General features: G+C 41.4%; 1 protein-coding gene across 2 annotated transcripts in view; it reads left to right on the plus strand.

Annotated features, from left to right (window-relative positions):
* SLC44A3 (solute carrier family 44 member 3) overlaps positions 1-18,369 on the plus strand; it is a 217,191-nt gene that overhangs the window by 35,402 nt on the left and 163,420 nt on the right. For both annotated transcript variants that reach the window (XM_077452856.1, XM_077452855.1), the window contains exon 4: positions 5,930-6,072. In XM_077452856.1, coding sequence (XP_077308982.1) covers positions 5,930-6,072 — 143 coding nt within the window. The remainder of the gene's footprint in view (positions 1-5,929; positions 6,073-18,369) is intronic.

Raw genomic sequence — 18,369 nt, forward strand, 5'->3', positions numbered from 1 at the left:
CCAATGGCTCGGTACCTACTAGTTAGGGTCACATTTGTCTCACCCTATTTCTTTTTCTCATAGGTATGTGTATAACCCATAAAACTATTTTTCTTTTATAATTTGAGGTTCCCACCACAGTTCTGTTTGAAAAACACGCTATATTTGATGCAGAGGAAACAACCTACTGTTAATAATTTTTTCCCTATGGCTGTTAAGGAACTTTTTTGGGTTTTCTCGCTGATATCCTCTGCCTATTTGAAGTGATGGATTTAATGTCTATTTCTGGATGACGTTAGTTACCGCATGTAATGCCATACCTTATTATTCATTCTGCATAACTTTTAAAGAATTAAAAAAAAAACATACAGGGATATACAATGTGTAATACTGACATATAATCACACACATTAGGTTGGACTTGATGGACTTGTGTCTTTTTTCAACCTCACCTACTATGTAACACTATGGAAAACACACTGACGCTAACTGATACGATATATTTTTTTTAAATTCTACCCAAATTATGCTAACCTTTGCCACTGACCTTGACCCAAACCCTTACCCTGGAAAACCTTGATATTGATTTATTTTTTTCTTTATTTTTAGATTATTTAAATTATTTTATTTTTTTTACACACTTTTGTTTTTATTTTTATTTTTTTATTACAGCTTCTTTCAAGCAGAGGAAGCTGCAACATATTTTCCTCTCCATACAGAGGAGGCAGTAAACACGGACAGGCTCACAGTGACTGATCACTCGGAGGCTATCACAGCGATTAGGTGACCTGGAACTGGGAGTCCCGGGTCCTGATTGTTAGTATGAGAATGGGGGCTTCTGGTGAGAGCCAGGACTCTGTGCTGGGAGTATGCTGTGCGGTGCGCTCCCAGCAGAAAGAAAGATATGCATATATCTGGCCCCACAGAAAAAAAAAACACTTCTATATGCGTGCAGTTGGCAGGAGGGGGTTAAAAAAAGTTTTGAGATACTTAAATTACTCTTAAAGTGGTTGTAAACCTCTGATATGAAAATATGATCAAAGCATATCCCTCTATAGTGTGTACTTGTCTTAGTCCACAGCACCAAGTATCATTTATGTCTGCTGCCTCCTTCCTCTGCTATCAGCACTAATCACTTCTGACAAGTTTTCCTGACGCCAGAAAAGAAAAAAGGTGCCAGGGGAGGGACCTCCAGCTGACTGACAGCTTCATCCCTGTTTCTGTGTGCTGTGTGAAGGGGGTATGTCTTTTCCTTTCCCTCCAATCAGCTCTGAGTTCTCACTGAACTCTGCAAAGGAACTTCAGCTCCCTGCCCCCCTTCTTTTTTTTTTTTTTCCTTACGGCTCAGACAAGCTTTTCAAAATCTGGACTTTGAATGGATGTAGAGAAGAGATGGCTACAGATAAACGGGGTACAACTTATGTAGGAGGATTTGTTCATTTCTGTGTATTAGCTGGGGTCAGCCCCTTTACTGGGTATATGTAAGTGTTTGAAAGCACATTAATAACCCTCCCTTGAGAGAACGCCCCCATACAAGTGTATCAGAGCTTACTTTGCAGGTTCACATAATGAAAGTTAAACCATCTCTATTTTTGGTAATCTACAAATCCATTTTTGTTAGTATTTTTCCGTTTTTTTTTTTTTCTTGCATTTACTTATCTAGAAAATAATTGTTATAAATGTATGCTTACGGAGTGTGTCTGCTAAAGATATGAAATAAGCTGGACATGCTCATGGCAAGAGGTGATAAATTCCCCCTGCTTGTGTTAAGTTAAACAAATATATCCCATTACTTCATCTCTTTAAATAGATGCCCCATTCACAGGCTGACACGGCTTCAGTTAACTATTTAAACACACCAGCATGGAGTGTAGACACTAACGTGGAACTGAATCTTATTATTTTTGGAAGTAACTATATAATAAAGCAAATATATATGAAGAACCGCAGCCATGGTTTTTGGAATTGATTCTTGTCATTTTTTTTTTTTTTTTTTTTTTTTTTTTGCTGTGCTTAGCCTTGTATTTAAGAATTTCACCCACTTCCTGTAGTCAGCAAAACAGGCAGTGTGTGTACAAAGGGCACATAAAAAATAAGAAAATTTATTGTTGGCTATTTTTTTTAGTAAGGTGGAGGTGAGTAGAGTCAGGATTTTATGTAGGCCTGTGTCCCCACATGGGAGATTCCTCTCTCTTCCTGTGCTATTGACCACTGTCGGTAAACTAGGGAAATTTCCTAAGAGGTACACAGACAGCATTTAAAAAATGTTCCTTTGCTAACCTCCTTCTAAAATTCATAGTGGCCTCAATGTTCCTGACTTCTGCCCTCTCTGGGTCACTGGTCTGGCAAATATACAGCAAGTCAGGACTTCTGATCAGTGGCTTGAAAGCTTTGACTAATTATTACAGACAGTCAACAATCATTTTTAAAAGGTCTGACAAGTATTCCAGATATTTCTATGAGCACAGGTTTCCTATATGGTTTAGGGCAGTGATTCTCAACCAGGGTTCCTCCAGAGGTTGCTAGGGGTTCCTTCAGCATTGGGCAAGGTCTGCCTCTCAGAGAAGTTTCCACTCACACCATTGATCTTTTTAGCTACCTGTAAGCGGGCAAGTCTTCCCAATGACCACAAGTGTAAGGACCATTCCTCCCACTGACCATCACACTAATGTATCATGAGTTATAGATTCCTAATTTTTAGCAGGGGGTTCACCGAGACCAGAGAACCATTTCAAGGGTTCCTCTGTGTTGAAAAGGTTGAGAGAGGCTGGTTTAGGGTCTATCTTTTTTTTTTTCTAAATGTTTTTAAAACAGTTTGCTATTTAAATTACATACATTCTTTGTTTTTACAAATGTAACACCTGACTGCATGGCGTTCCTTCAGAGCACATGCACCAGTGATGGCAAAGCTGCTGCTCTGTGGAATATCTCCTAAATAGTGCATGTTTAGGAGAGATTCCTTTTACCTACAGGTAACCTTTATTATAAGTTTACCTGTAGGTTAAAGTATCGGAGAAGACTTTACTACCACTTTAAAGAGGGTGAGCGGTAAAAACATGGCTGAATCGTGTGTATTTATGCCCCTGAACTAAAAGTGTAAATTAGTTTTTGCAGTGAGAGAATGGGTGTGGATGCAAAGGAAGGTCCAGGGCAGTGGTGACATTGGACCGCATGGTGGTGCAGAGACTAATCCATACACACTATTAGATTGTCTGCAGATTTTTGTCTTCAGATTTACCAAAACCATGTAATGCAAGGCCTGCCTGATTGCATACATATTGAAACTCTTAAGGTTTGACCTTATATTACATGGTTTTGGTAAATCTGAAGACAAAAATCTGCAGAAAATCTAATAGTGTGTATGGGGTCTAAAGCTGGCCATACATTGATCAAAATTGGGCTGATTCAGTTATGACAGTAAACATTCAGTTATTGTTTCTTGTCTGACGAAACTTTGTATTTACCAGATATTAAATCAACAGTAGAAACAGAAAAGATATGTAATCAGTACATTTAGCTGTATGCTAACATTAAGAATTCATAAAAATGATATCATCTTTTAAAGTTCTTCTTTGGTGGGAATTTATTTTCTCTAGTTCTACTTTAATATTTATGAGCAGCTTTTTCCATATGTGATTCAGTAGTCTGTTTTTCTCCATTAGCTACACTTTTGCAAGTGTACAGTGTTCGTGTTTTCCATTTGGTCATCTTGGAAAAGGCAAGCCCTTTATTAACTCTTAGCCATTCTTTTTTAAACTTAAAGCCAAAGTCTGGAAGATACCATTTAGAGCCCTTTTGCACTGAAAGCTCCCAGGCGTCGGCGGTAGCGGCGCTATTCGACCATTGGCGACGCTGTTCGGCCGTTAGCGGGGCGGTTTTAACCCACGCCAGCAGCCGAAAAAGGGTTAAAACCGCCCACAAAATGCTGCTGTAGCAGCGCTTTGCTGGAAGTACGGCGCTGGCCATTTTTTTTCAGTGGGCAGGGGCGCTGTAGGAGCAGTGTATTCACCGTTCCTGCAGCGCTGCAAAGAAGCTGCTTGCAGGACTTTTTGTGATGCCCTGCCAGCGCACTCTGGCTTTCACACTGGATTTGCAGTTGAGGCTTTTTGCAGGTGCTAATTTTAGCGCTAAAGCACCTGAAAAATGCCTCTAGTGTGAAAGGGGTATTGGTGTAGTTATTGGTTTTGTACTAACACATAAAGCTGGCAAAGATGCCGAAATCTGTCTTGATGTCACAAATCTGTAATCCTCTGCACAGCTGCACTTAGGCCGGAAGAGGAGAGGGAACATTAGGAAACAGTGCACATGTGTTTACAGGAGGAGGAGAGAGCAGAAAGATGATCTCATTAATGTCCTGCTGCTCTGTGTTTAGGTACAGTTTGGTTACAGGCCCAGAACCTCAGAGGTCTCTGGGAGTTCAATACATGGCTATGCAGATGCGTGCTATAGCCCTTTTTATTCCTGTATGTAGAGCTGTCCTCTACAGGACTACTGAAGGCCGCCATGAGTATGGTTCCCCAGAGAAATTCATTAAAGAAAGCTATTTAAAGCAAAGCGTAATGTTCAGCAAGAACAGTTTGTGACCCTATATTATAACATCTACCCAAAAGTTGTGACTTCACTTTTGTTGAGAAACAAACATTCCCCTGTGGGTGATCTATGTACATTACAAGGATTTTAACAAACTTTGTTGCAGATTTCTACCTTTTTGTTATTCTGAAGAAATAGCTGTTTGTCTGTGTCCATGTTCAGAGTAAATCTGTATGGGAGTGGTTTAAAATTATAAATAAGCTGCTGCACATGCAGGGCTCTAATGAAGAAATTGGTAAGGTCTGCATTCCTGTAGATGCGATTTCCCTTTGGGAGTATCTCACCAAAAATTTAATTTTTATTGCAGTAGATGCCCAAAATTTGACTTGTATCTTAGTGCAGACTTCAGGGAAAATCAGTGAGCCAAACGCAAAAGCAGTAAATATTTCTGGTGGGTGTTCTGTATACTACCTGTGTATAGAATGCCTCCAGGTAGCCGTATTGCATTGCACTTTACAGAAAATTACAATTACATTTAATTACACTATGACTAGTGTTGCAATTGTTTACTCTATATACATTTTTTTTTTATTTGCTAATTTTTTTCTCATTAAAGTGAAGTTAGGCTTTAACATTACTTTCACACCAAGTGCAGCCATATAAACTACTTGCCTTTCTTCCAGTTCCAGCGATAATTACTGTGTAGCTTAGCCTGGTGCTGCACAAAATCTGCTTGGAAAATCTCCCCTGCTGGATCCTCCCAAAGACTTTGCGGTGCCCAGTGCAGCCACACACACAATATCACTGGAACTGGGACGAAAGTAAATATTTCACATGGTAGGCTGCACTGGGAGAGAGGAGGGGTGTGAACACAAATGTAATATTTGCTCTTCCTACCATTGGTGGATAGGCAGCTTTTGGTGGGCTGTGCAGATTCCTCAGTTTTGCATTGTGACCCCATTTCTAAACATATTGGGGTTTATTTACTAAGGCTGGAGAGTGCAAAATCAGGCTCACTAATGCAAAGAAACCAACCAGCTTCCAAGTTTTATTGCCAAACCCTAACTTGACTAGCTGAGGCTAGAAGCTGATTGGCTACCATGCACAGCTGCACCAGATTCTGAGTGCTTCATCTTTAGTAAGTCTACCCCAATATCTCTTAATCACATAATCACCAGCAATTAATGAGTGCGGCCCACAAGTGACACATTTATTATAGTATTTCTCATGCTCCTATGGGAGTAGAGGTCAGTCAAGGCTGAAGATAACATCAACTTAAGATCATGGCTTTGTTTGTTTTAAAGCCTAATATATCACAGAGTAGTAGTTAAACACTATGTATTGTTTGAAAGTAATGGTATAAGATGGGACTCTGCATTTGAGGAACAGATAGTAAGAGTGTTTTCTTGATCTTTTGCAGATGTTCATCAGTGGATATTCCTTAACAGCTGGAGCTGCAGAGAGACTTGTATTTGGTTATGATAGTTATGGAAATGTGTGTGGGAGAAGAAACTCTCCCATTCCGAATGCTCCTTTTTCTGGAAAAGATATGACTAACAGAAAGTACGTATTGAAATTGCCTCTTTTATTCTTGGGTCAACCTGCCATGAGCCAGCATCCCTTATCATGTTACGTGAATCCGGAAAGAGGTCATCTCTGTTTAAAGTGAGACGTGGCAAACTCTTAGTAAAGTTTGTACTAGGATAGGCATGACTCCACGACTAATGCCTTGGTTGGGGTGTACACAAATATTGGAGGGGATTACTGTATAGTAAGGGAGTGGTCACTAGGATTATCTCCTAACAATTAAGGAGAAATGTAAGAAGAGTATTGCATTCATTAAAATGTAAGATTGATACTTTACATCTGTAGATACTATTTCATAAACATTTTGTGAACTTGTGGCTTCAGTATCCTAATGGTGTAAAAAACAGAATGGCCCTTTTCAAGGGTAAAAGTTTCATATACCATGGGTCATTGTCAAAGGAGCAATACTCACACAGCTAATTTTAATGCTAATACTACAGATAATGCTCCCATCTACTGAAGGTAATGCCCATTCCTGTGCAGCTAAAGCTCAAACGCATGTACCAGCACACAGACGAGCAAGGGCTAATATCCTACGTGCACTGACACGTAGACGCATCTGTGTGTGCCAACATGCACGTCGGTGCCAAGCTGCCTATTTAAAGGAAACTATGGTGTCTACTAACCACTGGCTGTTCTTCAGGTTTCCCATGACTTTTGTTCCTGCTTATGCTGTCTTATCTCCTGTTGCTGGCCTGGCTAGTTCCTGACCTTGCTCTGTGGATTTTGGATACCGACCTCGCCTTGCCCCTGCTCTCTGCCTGTTTCCCTGGTACTGGACCTCAGCCTGCCTGCTTCCTAGTTACTGACCTCTGCCTGCAACCTGACTGTGCTTCAGCCCACCGTGTATGACCCTGGTTCACCCTAACAACGTCTTGTCCCTGGCAGTCACCTGCTACCAAGCTACCTGCATCCATACTTGGTACGCGACAGTCGTACAATGTTGGCATTTGGCGTAAAGAGCCATCTGTATTGCTTGGCAGCAGCAAATTGGAATATATCCACTTGACAAATTATAGTTGAAGAATCAAGGAAAAAAACAGAGTGGGTGTACCCTAGTAAACACTATGTTTCTTATACTTTGAACAAAGGAGACCCATTGGCGTTAGAGCATTCACCTCTTGTTCATCATATTACAAATGTGTAAAGGGCCCTCTTTAACCATATGCATGGTCAGGTGAGCTCACATTTGCACTGTGGTCTGTAACTACAAAAGCATATTAACTAGGTAAATCCACCAGTTTCCACGAGGGTGCCTTATCTCTAGGTTCCAAAGCATTTTAAATACAATCCTTACTGTAATTGTATATCCTCATTGTATTTATTTTAAATACAGTCATTATTCAGACTAATCTATGACTGGTTTCCTCCTAGTAATCCTGGTGTTTATTGCATCAGGTAATACTAATGCAATGTTAAATGGATGTTAAATAGATGGGAATTTTCTACACCACAATAACAATAGAAATGTGGGAAGAAAAGGTTTGAACATTTATTACAAGGATCAGAAGTGTGTTATCTATCTTTGCAAAGGCAGTATCATATCACTACAGCCTCATTTTAGAATAATCTAGGGATTAGGTTAGAATTTCCTACTCCCCAAATCCTTTTTCTTTCACTCCCATTGAGGGGCACAGGAAGTCATTAGCCTTTGGGTTGTACTGCCGCATACAGGAGGACTGGACATTGGCAAACAAAAAAACTGTAAGACAGCTCAAGATGGCACCTCCCACTACCAGCGTTGTAAATATGTGAAACCTTGTGAGCTATTTTGTTAATCTAATTGAATCTGGCAACACTAAACACACTCCCTAAACATGTGAATAATCAAACTGAAATCAAAATAAGTGCAGTGCCAAATACAAAGTATACCCAAGGAATATATATATATATATATATATATATATATATATATATATATATATATATATATATATATATATACTGCACGCTCTATCTAATTGATATATATAAAGTGCAAAATGTGTTCTTATATAAATAAAAAAATATGATAAATGTTAAAGTGCAACGTGCAAATGTTGTCCCTATAGTGTCCTTATAAAAATCAATCAATGGTGAAAAATCGTGCCAATCAATTATATGTACAAGTGCTGTGCATAAATAATGGCTGGTAAAGAACAAGGCAAAATTCCCCCAAAAAATGTGACAAGCATGTAGCCATTGAAAGTCTGAATTGGATTACAAAAAACAGTCCCAAACACAATATTTCTTCAAAAGTGCTACTGTGCAATCAATATTCCAAAGTGCTGTGGTTTCTTAAATTTCACACAAGTGATTTGTGCTTCACACACCCCACTAAGTAGTTAGACTCGCCAGATCGAATGGACCCCTTAGCAGCAGTACTGCATGTGGGTCAATCAGGTTTAGGCTGGTCAGCAGGGTGATGAGACGCCACTTCAAAAACGAATTTTCTTTTGTGTTTCAGACTTATAGGCTTTTTAAATGTGCCTTTGGAAATGATTAATCCTTTGAAATGCTTCTCATAGTATTCCTTCTCTTTATAAGTTGCCCATAACCTCCACTCACATCAATCGAAGAATTAAGCCTCCTTGCTGCTGCTCGTGAACTCCAATCACATCGACCACAGGCAAAGCAATCAGATCTGGCAATAGTGCTTTATCATTTTTAACATTTATAATAGTCAAAAAGGTCATAACAAATGTGCACTCACATTTCAAAAACTCAAAACAAGCCTGTGTCTATTACGCTTGTACCACCACTTTGCACTTTAACATTTATCATATTGTTTGATTTATATAAAAACACATTTTGCATATTGTGTGTGTGTGTGTGTGTGTGTATGTATATATGTGTGTGCGTATAATATATACATACACACAGTACATATACAGTATCTCACCAAAGTAAATAACCCCCAAAGACAGCCAATAATTAGTAATTGAGATAGCGGCCGATGCTCAGCCTGATAGACCTCTTCACTAACCTCTTCAGAGACGGGGCAAGCACCAAGACCATGCTAACAGCTGTAGTCCAAAGTCCAGATCCCATTGGACTGAATGTTGCCAAATCCAGTGCCCAAAGGCCACTTTTAGGAAATCTCATCAACTAGCGGGGTCCAGACATGGTACTCCAAAAACCGGGCTGCGGCTGACCATGCTGGAAAGCAACAATCAGAGAAAAAGATTTGTCAGCAATGTAGAGAAGGGTCTAGATTGAAGGAAAAAAATGGTCTTTGAGGGTTATTTTACTGAAGGCAAAGCCATTTTGCACTACAAGTGTACTTGAAAGTGCACTGGAAATGCAGTCACTATAAATCCGAGGGGGACATGCAAGGAGAATAAAAAACAGCATTTTAGCTTGTACATGATTGGATGATAAAATCAGCAGAGCTTCCCCTCATTTCAGATCTACCCCTCAGATTTACAGTGACTGCACTTCCAAGTGCACATGTAGTGCAAAATGGATTTGCCTTTTGGAAATAACCCCCTTTTATCTCCTGTTCCTACTGATTTCGTTGCAGAATGCTGTGGTACATAGTGCTGACATCATCCACTAGATGGAGTGTTCTGCTCTGAGCTTTCTTTTCAGCTATAAAGTGCTAAGGAAGAATTTCTCTACTGCTGCTCCTACTTACAAGGAACCATGTGGAACTTCACTCCATCTGACCCTCATCTGTTACCAGCTGCACAGGTTGTATGAATACTTAAGGCGTTGCCCTCTTACCCTGCACCTATGCGTTGCCTTACCACCATGCAGTCACCACATACCCGTATTTATACCCACCTACCTCTCCACTCTCGACTGAAGTGTTTACATTGGTCATGCATGAATTTATGACCCAAGTCATTAAGCTGTATTTGGGGACTCTGCGCTTACTACTGACGAGTTGAAGTCTACATTGATTACTCCCAAATAAAGGAGAACATTTCAGCTCTGATTGTTGGAGTGTTAGAGGATCAGTCCATTGCCTCAACCGGTGCTTTTTCCAATCTTGGGTTGTTTAAAACTCCTGGGGCAGCAAATAGTTTTGCACCCATTTTTTTCAACTGTTTCTATTTTAGATATCAGAAACAGCATAATAAACCATTTGCTCGCTCAAAATGTATATTAGCATTGTATCTGTTTTTTTTTAGGATTTTGTGCAGAAGTGGTCTGTTCTCACTGTAGACCTTGCAGCGTCCTGCCTTAACGAGGCATTTATTGTTCCAGTGCAAGATGTGCATTTTTTTAATGGATTCAGCCAATAATTGGTTTGAAGCCCTTGCTAGAGCTCTGTTCTAGCTTTGCAACACTTGTACACTTGTATAAAAAAGATTTAAATCCTGTGGCTTTCAAGGGTTGTCATCTACTGCTACTGTTTGCAAGAGCGCCTATATTCCACAGTGGAAGAAACGCAAGGAGCAAGCTGTAAAGCTTTCTTAATTTCTATTGGTTAAGAAACATTCTTGTTTCCTCACTCTTAAACGTCACATTGAGACACTCCTAGCTTGGCTCCCTGTCCATCTGCACTATCGCAAACTTTACTCTGCATGAAAATGACCCCCTTTATTTTTCAGAGTAATATCTCCCAATTAACATCCTGAAACTTTTGGAAGTTTGCCTCTACAGCATTGGACAATGTAACTGTTGGATAGTGCCAAGGCAGTGGTGTTCATCAATCATCGTAATTTTGTTTTCCGAGACTGTTGGCTTCTCATGCTTTCATTGAGACCTTTGCATAGGTGTGTCTCCCATGTAGATCTATTGGGATCCATTGGATTCTCACTATTTAAACCCATTGCTGACATTCCTTTCTACTCTCACCCACCAGGTGTTTTGTTCTTGTAACAAGAAACCCCTGTGAAAATGTCTGACCTGGCAGATTTGTCCTTCAAGCAACCCTTTTAGGTTCTGCATAGGGACAAGATGGTCCTGGGGCCAAACAGATCCTTCTTGGTTAAGGTCATTTCTGCCTCAGTCAGGACATTGTTTTCTTTATCGTACATAATAGGACACAGAGTCTCAAGCAATTACTTGGTGGGTTATAGGCCTACCTTCAGGTGTTGACACTGGTATAACCAATACAGGAAGTTGACTCCCCTATATAGCCCCTCCTCCTTCCAGGAGCACTCGGCTTTTTCGCCAGTGTCTAAGGTGTTGGTCACGAGTGAAGATGTGCTCTGTGGAGCTTCAGGAGGGATCCATGCTGGATTTAAAGTAACCTCCACAATCCGATCCATCCTCGCCACTGAGGCCATAGGATGGTACCTGGACCTCGATGCAAGAACGGGGTATTGCCTGTAATGCTTCTCTTTGAGAGCTGGACCCTAGGAACCAGGACTCTTTTTGGTCTTGCTACATTTCCTAAAGTTGTCCTGAGGGGTGCTATACAAGGCCCAAAGGAGCGGAACCCCTTTTAAAAGGGCCCCAGTCTTTGAGCGTGTCTAAACGCAGCACGCCGTGATGGGTGAAAGTTGGATCTGTCTGTTAAATCAGCAGTATCCTGCAGTGAGGACAAGGTAAGGGAAGCTTTGCTTTTTCCTTCAATATACCTTATATGCCTTTATAAATGTCTCCTCTATAAGGAGTAACTTACACTACCTATGGTGTGTCTTAGTGCAGCTCTGCCTCAGAACATGTGTGGTTCCAGCGGCAGAGGGGGGTTCTTGCTTAAATAGATCTTGTGGGATTTGGTAAAAAGTACAGCAGTTGCTAATACAGAGATGTGTATAAACTTCTATATGGGCGGTGGCTGATTGGTTGACGCAGCTGCTTTAGCTGCATGGTTTAATTACAACCCAGCACTTCCACCTAGTAACATTGGGAAACGCCCTATGCTTCTGTGGTTTTAAAAAAAACTATAAATCTGCTGACAGAACCCCTTCCCCTCTTCCCCTCCCCCCTTGTAGGGGTGTATAGTACGTTCACCTTACTTTGTGTTGGCCATTTGGGTCCCTAGCAGGGCCTGAGAACGCAGAGGGGCATGTCTGCAAGGTCACGTGGCGCTGTGTATGGATGTAACGTCCACACACACACACAGCACTCGCCGCATAGCTGAGGGGAAGCGCTGAGGATGCCAATCGGGTTCCACTTGAGGCTTTATATCACAGACACTCTCATTTCAGAAAGACTTTTTAACTGAAGAGAGGCAGTCTGTCACACTAAGAGACACCAGAGCGCTAGGTACGTAAGGGTGTAAACAGGCATTTCCAGACAGAGAAAACTATTGTTACTTAGTAGCAAAAGAACTGTTATTTTGTGTGTACCTCTGCTTGTGCTTTGCACTATGTCTTCCAGACCTACCGTAAAGGTACCCAAGGTGTCACCCCCCCCCCCCCAGGCGGTGGGAATCCCAGTTATGCCTCCATACTGTCTTCCTCTTCGGAGAGATCAGACTTGGCAAGCCAGGGTGAGTCATTGGAAGCAAGCAGTGGTGCAACTGCTTCACACACTTCAGCCCCTGTAGAGGTGACTGAAGATGCATTTTCCTCTGCCTTGCAAGGCTTAGAAGGAAGATTAGCAGCTTTAATCGCATCCTCCATCCAGTGTATAGGAAGTGTCCTAGATCCCCCTCCCCCACCTTAGACTCTTTACAGTCAGTGGAGGCTCCAAGAGAATTATGGGGACAGGATGGGGGTATTGCCCTCAGATGATCGGGAGGAAAGACATGCGATTATTTCTCTGCGGAGGAAACAATACTTGAAGTTCCCAAGGATCCCTACTTCACAATCTGAAGTACAGAGGCTTGCAAAGATGGTTCGCTCTACTTGCATGCTACCCTAACCGAGTTACCTGAAGGGCTGGTCTCTTCCTTGGGTTCTTTGAAGCCTTTACAGCCTTTGCATGAGTTTCCCGTCCACACATTACTAAAAAAAGCTTATTTATACCAAATGGGATCATCCGGATAAGCATTTTTTCCCTTCCAAAGAGACTCGCAAAGCTCTATCCTATGGAATAAAGATTCACTAAAAGATGGAAAGTTCCAGCAGTTGACGCTGCGATTTCCAATGTGAAAGAAAAAATATATTTTTTTATTTTTTTATTTTTTTTACCCAGTGGACAATGCATGCTTAAAGATCCAACAGATAAGAAGTTGGAAGGTCTGTTAAAATCCCTTTTTTCTTAGCAGGTACTGTTGCTCAGCCTGCAATTGCAGCTATAGGCATCTGTCAGTCCTTAACCCCCCTAGCCGTAATCCCGAGTCTGGCTCGGGTTGGTATTTTACTAGCAGGTGCGGTAACCCCGAGCCAGACTCGGGATCGCATCGCTGGATGCAGGGGAGGACACAGGGAGAGTTACTTACCTTGTCCTCTGGATCCAGCGATGTTCTCCGCACTGTGTGAGCGAGCAGTCCTCCGCTCGATTCACAGTGCCGAGTGCCGCCGAGCTCCGTTCCCTGCGACATTACGGCGCACGGGAGCGGAGATCGGCGGCAAATTCAAAAAAGTAAAAACACACAAAACACACACAGCACTGTAATCTTACAGATTACAGTACTGTATTAAAAAATACACACCCCCTTTGTCCCTAGTGGTCTGTGCAATGCCCTGCATGCACTTTTATATTATAAATACTGTTTTTTTCTGCCTGAAATTTGGAGATTGTCCATAGAAACCAGAAAGTGTCCCTTTTTCAGTGTTTTTGGATTTGATTACATTATTGAATCATTTTTTTTATTCTTTATTATATTATAAACTTTATCATACCCGGGATATCTGCTAGACTCTGGTTTGAACAGATTTAAGAGAGTTATTCCCAAGAATTACAGCACTACAATATAAAACACCAAATTTCCATGCAAAATAATTGTACCGCTTTCAGCACCTAAATCCAGACTGAATCATACCGCCAGGGAGGTTAAAGGACCAGTTCACAGATGCTCTCAGATGAGCTCCCTGCACAACAAGCACAGGAACTGGCCGAGCTACCTAAAGCATTATGCTTTGCTGTAGACGCTATTAAGGATTCTATTCACCAGGCATCACGCCTTGCATTTGTACTTGTACATATGCAAAGGACCCTTTGGTTAAAGGGTTGGTCAGCTGAGACGCCTTGTAAGAACCTTCTAACTAGTTTCCCCTTTAAGGGAGAACGATTATTTGACGATAGTTTGGATAGATACATTCAAACAATTTCCAGCGGAAATAGTACTCTTTTGCCAGTCAAAAGAAAATATAAGCGTCTTTCATTTAAACTGTTCGGCCTCTGCCATCAGACCAGGCATAAAGGAAGACCTGGGGCTACAAGTCTGCAAAGCAGAATACAAGACCTCCTTATGAAGAGGCATCTCCCCTCACCAAGGTGGGGGGGGAAGACTTCTGATGTACTCAGAGGTCTGGCAAAGGGAGATTAAGGACAAATTGACTCTCCACAGTGTCTCTAGGATACAAGCTAGAGCTTTGAGAGTTTCCACCATCTCGTTTTCTGAGATCAAACGTTCCCAAGGATCCAGGGAAAAGGCAATCCCTGTTGCAAGCATTAGACCGATTATTGGCTCAAGGGGTGATCAGACAGATTCCCAAACAAGAGCAGGGTTTGGGGTTTTACTCAAACCTAATTACGGTGCCAAAGCCAGATGGGGATATCAGACCAAGTCTAGATCTACGTAATCTAAATCGATTCCTGAAAATTGACTCCATTTGCATGGAGTCAATCAAGTCAGTCCTTTCCATCCTGCAAGGAGAAAAACTTATGGCGTCCATCGACATCAGAGATGCATAGCTGCTTGTCCATATATTTCCTCCTCACCAGAGGTTTCTGCGGTTCAAAGTAGAACAGAAGCATTTTCAGTTAATAGCCTTGCCCTTCGGGCTTGCTACAGCGCCTCGGGTATTCACTAAGGTATTAGCCCCACCTCTAGTCAGGTTAAGGGCACAGGGCATAACTGTCTTGGCTTACTCAGACGATCTATTGTTAATAGACCAGTCTGTGGCTTGCTTGAAGCAAGGTGTAGCCATCACAAGCAGTTACCTGGAAGGTTTGGGTTGGATTCTCAACCTAAAGAAATCCTCCTTAAAGCCACTAAGAAGGCTGGAGTATCTGGGCCTGATCATAGACACAGCCCAGAAAAGGGGTGTTCTTGCCTCCCGCAAGGATCAGCTCCATACAGGAGCTGGTGAGGATGATCAGGTCGAAGAGAAATCCTTCAATTCGCCTTTGCATGAGGTTGTTAGGGAAGATGGTAGCTTCATTCAAAGCAGTTCCCTATGCTCAATTCCATTTGAAACTGAAAGCAGTATTGTCTGCTTGAAACAAAACGATTCAAGCTTTAATAAATGTGGGCTTTCCAGGTCAGTTATCTCTACTTTGATTAATGCTAGGAAGCCAGCTTCTATATATTATAGAGCCTGGAAAGCTTATGTTTCCTGGTGTGAGTCCAAGGGTTGGTACCCTCGGAGATATATCATAGGCAGAATTCTTACCTTTCTACAATTAAGCGTAGAGATGAAGTTGGGCCTGAGTACTATTAAGGGCCAAGTCTCAGCCTTATCAATTTTTATTTCAAAGACTGCTTGCTATGCATTCTTTAGTCCAGGGTTTCATGCAAGGAGTGCTGCGGATTAATGCGCCAGTTAAATCACTCTTAAGCCCTTGGGACTTAAATTTAGTTTTTGTCAGTGTTGCAAAAACAGCCATTCAAAAATCGAATCTAAGAATTTTCGTATGAATTTTACACCATTAGTGGGCTGCAGCAACAGCCGATTTTCGTCCGGAAATAAAATTTGAGGAATCGGACATGTTGGAAATTTTTTGAAAAACAAACGATTTTCTAATCGATGATGGGAGAATCGTGCGAGAAATGTAATAAGAAAAGAAAATTTACGGAAAGAAAAGGATATTCCCGGCCAAGTAAATTCTTTTCTGTAACAACATGAGGTGAAATTGAAGGCTTGGTCTGCCGAATTTCGAAAATCAATGGTGGCATCATCGGATCACAAAAAACAAATTTTCTGATTTTGAAAAGAAAATTTGTTCGAAATTCGACCATTAGTCATTCTGACTAGGAAGCTGATATTTTTGTTTGCTATATCCTCAGCAAGGAGGATTTCAGAATTGGCTGCTCTTTCTTGTAAAGAGTCATATTTGATTATTCATGAGGACAGAGTGGTGTTACGCCCTCGTCCAGGTTTTTTGCCAAAAGTGGTTTCAGGCTTTCATCTGAATGAAGATATTGTCCTGCCAGGGTTTTTTCCAAAGACCTTATTCCAGGGAAGAAAGGTCACTACATTGTCTTGATGTAGTGAGAGCAGTGAAAATGTATTTAAGAAAACTGCTCCGATTTGTAAGACTGATGTCTTATTTCTTCTTCTGCCAGAGGGTCCTAAGAAGGGACAGGCAGGGTCAAAAGCCAATGTCGCTAAGTGCATTTGGCAAGTTATAATTCAAACGTATGATTTAAAGGGAAAGATTCCCCCTTTTCAAGTTAAAGTTACCAGAGTGGTTGGTGCTTCTTGGGCAGTGCGTCACCAGGCCTCCAGGTCTCAAATCTACAAGGCAGTGACTTGGCCTTCAGTACATACATTTGCAAAATTTTATCAAGTGCATGTAAGATGGAATGAGGATATCGCCTTCGGGCGCAGTGTGCTGCAGGCTGCAGTATAAGTCCTCAGGTCTGGGGGTTACCCTACGGGTTGTGTCTCCCTCCCCTCAAGTAGCATTGCTATGGGACATCCCACCAAGTAATTACTTGAGACACTGTGTCCTATGATGTACGATAAAGAAAATAGGATTTTTAAAACGGCTTACCTGTAAAATCCTTTTCTTGGAGTACATCATAGGACACAGAGTCTCAAGTAATTACTTGGTGGGTTATAGGCCTACCTTCAGGTTTTGACACTGGTATAACCAATACAGGAAGTTGACTCCCCTATATAACCCCTCCTCCTTCCAGGAGCACTCAGTTTTTGTAGCCAAGCAATATGAGTGCTCCTGGAAGGAGGAGGGGTTATATAGGGGAGTCAACTTCCTGTATTGGTTATACCAGTGTCAAAACCTGAAGGTAGGCCTATAACCCACCAAGTAATTACTTGAGACTCTGTGTCCTATGATGTACTCCAAGAAAAGGATTTTACAGGTAAGCTGTTTTAAAAATCCTATTTTTTCCATCCCTTTGTCTGGTTCAGCAAATGGAGGAATTTGCCTCCATTATCTGGACATGATCTATCTCTCTGTCACTGCTTTTTATTTTTTTATTTTTTTTTAAGAAGACTGATACCCTTTTTGTGATCCTGAATGACCCCTGTAAGGGTACACAGGCATCTTGTTCCACCATCTCTAGGTGACTCAGGCAGACTACCATCCAAATTTATGGTTCCAGCATTGGGTTCCACCTTTTCTTGTGAAGGTAAACTTTATTAGATACTGTATGTTACTTACTTGATACCAAAAAGCACATCAAGCACTGTTTCCCAGATTTTCAAGACTGCCACCTCGTCTTTGGTTCACAGGTTCCTTAAGTTCTATCAGGTGGACATTGCAGCCTCATCTGATTCGAGCTAGTGACATAAGGTCCTTCATGCAGCTCTTTGAACTGAAAGCAGCCAGTCCCCAGTTCTTTACTGTTGTGTTGCCCATTCCTCCATTGGACTGCTTTTGGATGTCCTAAAAGTTAAAAACGTAGTCCCCTTTCACACTTGTATGACTTGGGAGTGCAAAGTCGCATGACAAGTCGTTCCCCATGATTTCCAATGACAACCATTCATATTGGTACAACTTCAAGTTGTGCCGACTTCAAAGTAGTACCTGCACTACTGTGATCTGACTTTGATGGAAGTTACACAGGCATTTCCTGAAATTGCGGCAAAAATCGCAGCAAAATCACGTGACTTTGAAGTAGCCGTAATGTGAAAAGGGGCCTTAAAGGGGCCTTAAAGTTAAAGACTGTCTGAATGAGAAAGAGAAAAGGATTTTTATACTTGCCATAAAATCCTTTTCCTGGAGTCCACGCTTTTGTGTTTATGATAATGCTCTCAGTACTGCTTTGCTACAAAATTGAAGCATGCTGGCAGCAGGAGGTGTTATTCAGAGCTGGTCTACAGTTTTCTTGTTTGTCATTGTCCAACACTCCTGTATAACCCAAAGGTTTAGTATTTCCTGTATCCCTCAATGGCCTCCAAGGGAAAAAAAAGGGAGTGTAGGGAAATCAAATGTTTTTACTGCCCCCTATGAGGAGCTACCTGTAGATTATATGTAAAATATTTTTTTAATGTGCAGTTTTTGAACTATAGCTATTTTTAGCTATAGGTCTGTTTTTGATGCTCTTATATATCTATAGAGTTGCATAGAAGAATTGTTGGTGTTGCCATTGCACAA

This window comes from Lithobates pipiens, unplaced genomic scaffold, assembly GCF_037356315.1.
Source record: "Lithobates pipiens isolate NorthernLeopardFrog02 unplaced genomic scaffold, aLitPip1_a1.2 Scaffold_23, whole genome shotgun sequence".
In the NCBI taxonomy this organism is placed as follows: Eukaryota; Metazoa; Chordata; class Amphibia; order Anura; family Ranidae; genus Lithobates; species Lithobates pipiens.